Source organism: Seriola lalandi, unplaced genomic scaffold (assembly GCF_002814215.2).
Source record: "Seriola lalandi dorsalis isolate HSWRI2012SDOR001 ecotype SW California unplaced genomic scaffold, Sedor1 jcf7180002054584, whole genome shotgun sequence".
In the NCBI taxonomy this organism is placed as follows: Eukaryota; Metazoa; Chordata; class Actinopteri; order Carangiformes; family Carangidae; genus Seriola; species Seriola lalandi.
In genome coordinates this window covers 520,055-528,804 of record NW_019525137.1, presented here as the reverse complement: position 1 = coordinate 528,804, position 8,750 = coordinate 520,055, and the positions used below count along the sequence as shown (strand labels likewise).

The 8,750-nt window shown below is 40.5% G+C and overlaps 1 protein-coding gene across 7 annotated transcripts in view; it reads right to left on the bottom strand.

Annotated features, from left to right (window-relative positions):
• ipo8 (importin 8) overlaps nucleotides 1-8,750 on the bottom strand; it is a 55,034-nt gene that overhangs the window by 33,267 nt on the left and 13,017 nt on the right. For all 7 annotated transcript variants that reach the window (XM_087177233.1, XM_023418792.2, XM_087177234.1 and 4 more), the window contains exons 10-11: nucleotides 2,392-2,491; nucleotides 1,960-2,036 (exon numbers count right to left, since the gene is read on the bottom strand). In XM_087177233.1, coding sequence (XP_087033359.1) covers nucleotides 1,960-2,036; nucleotides 2,392-2,491 — 177 coding nt within the window. The remainder of the gene's footprint in view (nucleotides 1-1,959; nucleotides 2,037-2,391; nucleotides 2,492-8,750) is intronic.

Genomic DNA, 8,750 nt, shown 5'->3' with positions numbered 1-8,750 from the left:
AAAAGGTGGGTTTCTAAAGAAAATTCCAATGCATTTCTAATGCATTATTTATTCCCAGTTTTTTGGGAATAACTTTGGGAAAAATTGGAATTTTAACACCAAAAGTCATAGCACCCCTTGCGGGATCAAGACGCACGTTTTGATGTATATATTACCAGGGTTTTCTCAAAGCTGCGGGACGAGTTACGCGCCGAAATCTGGCGGAAGAATAATAAACCCGAAACTCCTCTCAGCTATTCTAGCTGTAGAGGAGTGCCTCGGAGCTGAGCACCCGTGGCACTAATAAGGGTAAGACTTAATTAGTCTAATCAGCCAAAAGGAATCAGCTTTACTAATTTCTGCCCAGATACTATATTTGTATCACCTGCATGTTCGTGTGTGTGCACGGGCGTGTGTGTGGCTGTGTTTAAAAACATCACAGAGATCAAAGAGCCTCTGAACAAGCTGGTTCGAACACCTGTATCTGGCTGGAGGACACAACTGACTTAAATACGAGTGTGATTTTGGCACGATGAGCCTCCCAAACGGCTGCTATCTGTGACAAAACGGTAACTCCTATCAGAACCATGAGCGGACCATGACCGGCGCATGATCTTTGTGCACAGCATATCTGGTTTTGGTGATTCTAGGTTCAAAATATATACAAATATATGGACAAAAGGAGTGAGTTACAGAAAAATCAGCTCCTGAATTTGTATTGCAGTTAATGGCGTGTCTGTTTGTGATTGTTTGTGTGCCTTTTATCTGTCTGAGACAAGCAGAGTGCCTCTCTGCTTGTCTGTATTTATGTGTCAGTTAGAATGACAAATTGAAATTAACTGCTGAATGCTTACTGATTACAACTGGACTGAAACATATTTCCAGTGAAAACAGTTTAGAAGTGTGTAAATTTTTTTCTGTATTTAGTGTTGGAGGAGTCTGTAGCTGGATTTTGATAGAAATGTCAGTAAAGTGGTTGATAAACACCACACATATCAGAGGAGTCTCTAATCAGGTAATTTGACTAAGCTGTGTATCCCCTCCCTGCACTCAGAGGTTGCCATGGTGACAATGCTGTTTTACTGGGTGCCCACCTGTCTTTCTCTTTGAAAAAGGTAGCACCTGGAAAACACTGGTTAAAGGTAATCCACCAATCAGAACGAGCTCCAAAGGTAATCAACCAATCACGATGAGCTCAAAAAGTAATCAACCAATTAGAATATATGTAATGTGGAGTCAGTTAGATTTCAAGCTGAAATTAACAGCCAAATGTTTCCTAAATTAAATTGTGTCTATCTACCTGTTTATCTGCCCGTCTGTCTGTCTACCTCTCTATGTGCGTATGTGTGTGTATATGTGTAATTCTCCGGTTTGTGTGTGTGTGTGTGTGTGTGTGTGTGTGTGTGTGTGTGTGTGTGTGTGTGTGTGTGTGTGTGTGTGTCTATTTACACAGGAAACAAAACAACAAAATCATTTGAAGTCATATTTATAGAGTCCACCTTCAGGTCTGTTTTGGTCTCATTACCTCCTGAGTGAAATCTAGCTCACCAGCTGGTCCCCATCATTAACTTTGTTTGCTGTTTGCTGCTGTGTTAATCTTAAAGAGCATTCAGTGGGTTTATCAGTAAACACAGCTTCCTGTTGGAAGCAGAGGTTGATAGAGAGTCAGCTCAGCAGAAGTGAGAGGAAATGCAGAGCTGGTGAAAAATATCTGTGGCTTCATCATAACAGCCTTTCATATTAATTTGATGATAGCAACAGAAATGATTAGTGTCAGCTTAAAATAAAGCATGGCACAAGAACCATTAGTGACGGAGATGTGAAAAAAAAGCACTGAGTTAAATCTTTGCACCAGTTGCCAGTGACCCACATTCTTCAGACAAATGTAGTGGAGAGAAGTAAAAGTGTCATAAAATGGATACACTGCCTACAGACTGTGTCTTAAGTACTGCAGTTGAGAGAATGTGCTCTGTTCCTCACCTCCTTCCTTTTGCGGGAAGCTTTACACAGGAGGCTCTGAGCAGCTGTGGCTGGGAGGGCGTGGTCATCATAGAGGTCTACGAGAGAGATAAACACACACAGAGTGGGATCACATTACATGTTCAAAAACATGGTGGACTTCCTTCCTCCACCAATATAGTGGCAATAATGGAGCTGAGGGGTCACTACTACAGAGTGTACATCAGGAACTAAAGCCTATTCACTTTCTGTGAGTTTTCCTGTTCTCTAACAATTTACAGTGGATGACTGTCTCTATGATCATGGAGATGAAATACAGTCACAAGACACAAGTCACAAGACACTACAAAGACTCTGGAGCAGATATAATGTTGGCCGAGAAACATGGGTTGGATTAATGAAGTCAGGTCAGTTGAAAGGTACATTATTACAGCAGGGACTTTGAATACTCACTGAACTTCATGCGGATGTACTCATAGGGGTCTTCCTGCCACAGCTTCTCATCCTCGTCTTTGTAACACATGAGCGGGAAGATGACCTCTTGACATATGGTCTGTAAGAGAGGAAGTGGCTTCAAAACAACGGTAACAGTAAGAGGAAGGTAACAGGCCTGATGATGGAGGTAATAGGCCTGATGATGGAGGTAACAGGCCTGATGGAGGTAACAGGCCTGATGATGGAGGTAACAGGCCTGATGATGGAGGTAATAGGCCTGATGATGGAGGTAACAGGCCTGATGGAGGTAACAGGCCTGATGATGGAGGTAACAGGCCTGATGATGGAGGTAACAGGCCTGACGGAGGTAACAGGCGTGATGATGGAGGAAACAGCTGTGATCGAGGTAACGGGCCTGATGAGAAGGTAACAGCCCTGATGGAGAAACTTTTACATCCACCTTTCGGGGAATGAGAATACAGGTCTCATCAGGTCTGGTTTAGTGGGTACCTTTCTGGGTTTGGGCTTAGGTGTGAATCTTATGCGTATGTGTGTCCACCACCTGGTCGCTGGATTAGAGAATAAATAGATCAGTGGTTGGCAAGTGGTTCACTAGCAATAACATCTGACCCGCAAGATCATTCTGATAATCAGAACAGTCCCACATTTAGATATAATTAGGGATCGGTACCGAAACTGGTATTAAATGGGCCCCGTGGCTAAATTTTTAAAGACTGTAGAATCGTTAAGCTCTGGTGTTATTGGCTCTGCTCTCAGTACTGGAGAAATGAAGAAAATAGATTTCCTATTATATACTACTATATATTATACTACTATAATAGTGATTTGTTAATAACAATGCTGTTTTAACAAGTTTGTTACTCGAGAATGTTAATTGAGTACATAACAATATAATTTTCTCAATTACTTTTTTCAATTACAAAATAATAAAAAGTACTATTAAAGCACTGTATCTGTAGTGCATCGTAGTCAGTGCACAGCTGAGTCCTAATGGTACACACTCTACCAGGTAAGCAACCGAGGTGCCCTTATTAGTTGTTGTTTTTATTTTGTTTTGACTTTTTGTTTTCAATTTCACTTTAGTTTTAAACTCAAAGCAGGTTTGTTTGTTTCACTCAGTTTTTTATTCTTTGAGATTGCTCAATTTGTTTAATTTTTATTACTCCCAACTTTAGTTTTTGTGTAATATGATGTATCTCCATCTCTATCTATTCTCTCTAGCCAAGTTTCTACTGCAGGAACGTTCCCCAGGAACCAGGAACCTTTTGAGGAACTATGTGCGTTTCCACTGCAGGAACCAGGGTCTAAATTTAGAACTTTGGGGGGCATGGTCTTCAGTGATGCATTTATGACTGGTCAGTACTCGCTGCATTTTATTTCACCCGCGATGTTAAAAAGACCCCAGTGAGCGAGTGAGCAGGCACAGAGGGAGCAAACACATTTTCCACAGCACGAAACAGGTCCAGAAGAAGGTGAAAAAACTGAAACAAATAAAGGACCACAACAACCGGAGTGGCTAGGGTTGCCGCCCGTCACGTATAATACGGGATCGTCACGTATAATACGGGATCGTCACGTATTTCAAACTTAAAGTTCCAGGTACTTTTTGGTCGAAACACGGCTTCTGACTCTGTAGCAGAGACCCTCATCCACACCTTCGTCACCACCCTTCTGGATTACTGCAATGAAGTCCTGTTCGGGGTTCCCAGCAAAACCCTGGACAGGCTCTAGTATGACCAGAACTCAGCTGCCAGGGTTTGGGTTAGCACCAAGCCCGCACCAAGCCCTGGGAGCACATTACCCCCACCCTCATCCAACTTCACTGGCTTCCAGTCAAATCCCGCATTCATTACAAAATCCTTTCCCTCACCTATGAATCCCTCCAAGCACTCAGTGTGTCAGCCCCCACCCTCTGGAACTGTCTCCTGGAAGAGATTCGCACAGCCTCATATCTAGACATGCTGCACTGCTGAAAACCCACCTGTTCACCAAGGCCTATGGCTTCACGCTCACTCATCTCCTACAATTATTGCCTTCCTTATTCTGTCTCATCTTGTTTTCATTTATTAGTTTTATTTTTTTACTTTGTGTTTCTTACTACCTTGAAAGGTGCTATAAAAAGTTATTATTATTTTTATTATTATTATCATTATCATTTGTCAGGGATCAGATTCAAAAAGGTCAAAAAAAGTATTGTGTAAAAACTCAACATCACATCATTTTAAAAACACATAGGTATGTTAGTCAGTGAGTATGTGCCATTTCCCAGAAAAATTCAACTGGAAACAACAACAGAACATAAAATGTAGTTTTGGGCCCGTATTCACAAAACATCTTAAAACTAAAAGTGGCTTCTAACTTGCTGATTTAGGAGAAACCCCTAAAAATAATGGGCGTGTCAGTCCTAACTTTTAACTAAGAGTAATTCACAAAGCCACTTAGCACTAAAAGTAGCACATAGGTCTGGGAGAATTTTAGAAGCGGTGGAGAGGACTCCTAACTCACTAAGACCAAATCACAAACAATCATAACAGGCTGCTGTCATTCCACATCACAGTGTTCTGGAAACCTTAAACAATGCTGAATTACTTAAAATATATGACTCAATCACAAGGGAATAATGATTGTTAAGTTGAGTTTTTGAGCGATTAAATAACATCTCCTACCAACTGAAACAACCTGATCAGTAAGAAAATGAGGTGTTTGGCAACAGAGAAAAGCCGAACTATTCACCAAACAATAAATGCACACAGAGCACACAGAGCTACCGGAGAGCATAGAGAGCAGGGTAGAGGACAGAGAAGCAGTGCGACCATAGATGATTAGAACAGAAATATATGGTGGTTAATAGTGAATGGCACCACAAATAAATCAATGTATGGGAAACGATTTTGTGGACGTTAAAATATTGACGTTAACGCACTTTCATTGTCGACGTCATTGATTATGGCAACAAATTGTGGCAGCCCTACAAACAGTGGGTTGAATGTTTTTAATGGACGTGCATTGTATAATTTACATGCTCATTTAGTTCGTGGGCCAACTATTGTGGTGCTGAGACAACTGTTCAGGCAGGCATCGTGTCACACACCAGCCATCAGTGCATTCCTTTTCTCTAGTTTCGTGTTGAGCAGTGGTGCAACGTCACTCTCCTCCAATTTCCTTATGTGCCTGCTGATATTATGGTGGCCCAATGAATGCTAAATAATAAGTTAACCACAACGGGGTTACGCTTTTAGCACATCTCTAAACGTTTCATGTCTCAGACCTGCGTTGCTGCAGACTCACCTAAATTCATGGAAGGTTAGGCGTTGCACCAACACCATTACAAAAATTTTTGTTTTATTGTAGATGCGTCATATGGCAATTTTCAGTTACAATGTAGATTTAGTAGACTCTTAAATAGTGGGATAGCATGTTTTTAGTTTTGCTTTATGCACATTTCCCCATTCAAGTTGCCATAGTCTTGTTATATTACTGGTGCAGCTTCCATTGCAAAATATGAAGGAACTGATGCTGATCTGATGGGAGTAGCACTGTGGCTGGGATGATTTTGGTTTCATATTTATCATTGGCAACTTATTTCGTTTTATATTTTTCTGCTCTTGCCTTTTGGTAACCTCTCGCTATATGATTAGTGCATCTGTCAAACTCAGTGGGATGGCTGTTCTGAATTGTTTTGCTTTGTAATTTCATTTGATGGGATGTGATGGGCAATTGACCGACCTATTGTTGCCCATTTCCTTCTACGGTCACGGAACGAAGTATGTGGGTCGGTTCAGTGGTCAAAGCTTGTTCTAGCTCTTTTGGTTGGGCGATGTGGGTGGAGGGACGTGGAGATATATTTTTATAATTTCTTTTCCAGTAGTATTAGTTTGTGGAGCTGGTTACAGGTTGAGTACTGTATGTTTCTTTCACCGATGGCGAGTAAGGGACCTGGATTGTGATGATTGTGTGCATCGGGTCATGTTGCCTGATGGTTGTAGGTGTTATACTTTGTTGACCTTCACCTTTGAACCAGTGCTTGGAATTTATGAATGAACTCAATATTTTGAGCTGGAATTCAGGTGGTCTGAATATCCCACACAAAAGGACTAGTAAACTAGGATTATTACGCAGGAAGAAAATTAGCATTGCATTATCACAGGAGACACATCTTTTTTCCAAGGATGTCAGACGCCTTGCTGATCGTAGCGTCTCCTTCATGCTGCCCTTATATCAATGGTGTAGCCAGGAAAATCAGGTTCCTGGATACATGGTCAGATAAAGCAGCTAGGCTGATTATACTCAAAGCGGAAAATAATGGCAGGAATATCACCTTTGTGTCTGCAGTTTTTACAGCAATCTGACAAATGTGAGGCTGGGTCTAAGTGAATACTCATTTATAATAGGTAGAGACCTTAACTAGGTTTGGAAATCAGCTGATGATGGGACAGGAAAATCTGAGACAAGAGACCAAACACGGGCATCGTCTGCTCTACAGGCATGGGCAAATGCCTTGGGATTTGCTGATCTGTGGCGACTGACCAACCCATTGGCCAAAGATTATACATTTTTTTTTGCCCGACATCCATGACACACAGCAGCATTTGCCACTCTACGCTGATGACATTTTAGTTTTTCTCAAGGACCCACAGCAGTTGGCATTTACTATCAACACTAGATGAGTTTATCAGGATTCAAAGTAAACTGGTCCAAATCTTCTCTCTTACCATTGAATGAAGCAGCTAGGACCACCTCTCTACTAATATTCCCTGTGTTCAACATTTCAGATATTTAGGTATTAAAGTATTCCCCACTGTAAATTGCACTGTTAAACATAATTACACTGAGACTTTGAATAAGGTTCTAAGTGATCTAGAATGGTGGGCAAGCTTGCGCAACTCACTCCAGGCACAAATCTCAATTATTAAAATGAACATGTTGCCCTAAATAAACTTTTTCAACTCTGTGATCCCCCTCTCTCCCCCTGCTTGATACTGGAGTTAACTCCAGGCAGCCTTTTCCAAATGCATTTGGAATGGGAAGCGTCCCTGTGTGAGCACCTCTACTGTCCAGCAGGGAAGAACTTTAAAATCTATTACTGGTCTTTCACTCTCAAACTAATTGGTTTGACCTTCATGCAACAGTTTCGTGGCGAGCAATGGAGGAAAAAATGGTACGTCCTTGGACTGTGAAAATGAATTTCCCCTTGGGGACAATAAACAAAATAACTAACTAAATAAATATCAGAAATGTATTGTGCTGGCAGGCTTAACAGGCTTAAGGACTGACCTTCCTTGATGTCATTTATATGGAGTTATCAACGGCTCATATAAACTGAGCTAAAGAGGAAAATGTAAATATGTGGCCCTCAGCGGCTGAGGCAATGAAAGCCCTACTGTGACTTTTGTATATCTCAAGATTTGTTATCTGTCAGAGTCCAGAATCCATAGACATCCAGCAGCTCCATATATAATCTGTTCCACAAGGCCGACTGCTCCCTCTTTTCTTTTTCATTATTATTGTCTCTCTAAAGTCTGTGGGTAGGATACCTGATGTTGATGATATACCTTTAATGATTGGCTGTACATCACTGTTTGTGTTCATTTTTTGTTAAAATTGAAAATAAAACATTTTATAGAAAAAAAAAAGAAAAAGATACTGCTCCATCCGCACAGCTAAAAAACTGAAGATAGAGTTCATATCCTTCTAAAACACCAGCTGATGTATGAAAAAACTGACGCCATTTTCTGTATAATTTGAGTTGTAAACACACAATACAGTTCCAGTTAGTCATTGTTTCATTTTTTTTTTTTTTTTTTTTTTCAATGAAACTCATTTTTATTTTTATTCTAGTGAATGGAAATGTTATTTCACATCTAGTTTTTGTTATTTCGTTAGTTTTAGTTAAGGATAATAAAGTTGCTGCGCATGATCAAAACAACAACAAAAAGTCCACAAAGAAGAACCATGAGGATTTGGTAAAATAGACAGAAGATGATGTTTGGGGATAAGAACCCCTCATGTGGCCACAGCTGATGGTCAAATTCAAGTAAGGATATGAAAAACATTCCAAAAAATTCCAGGGAAATTTTGAGTGCCACGGGGGCTACTGCCGGGATGAGTACATGATTTATTTCCATTGTTCAAAAGTCACCCTGATCATATTCTGGTTTTGAGAAATGTCTTGATATAAAAGACTCCGATATAAAACAATGTCACATCCCTCCATCATGTATTATGTGGGAAATATCTCATATTTTGTTCTGTTTTTTTAAACAAAACAAGAGGCAACATGTCCTCAAACTGGCATTTAAAGGGTTAAAATCCTGAAAACTAATAAACATTTGGTAGGTTTGAGCAGAACTGAAGTG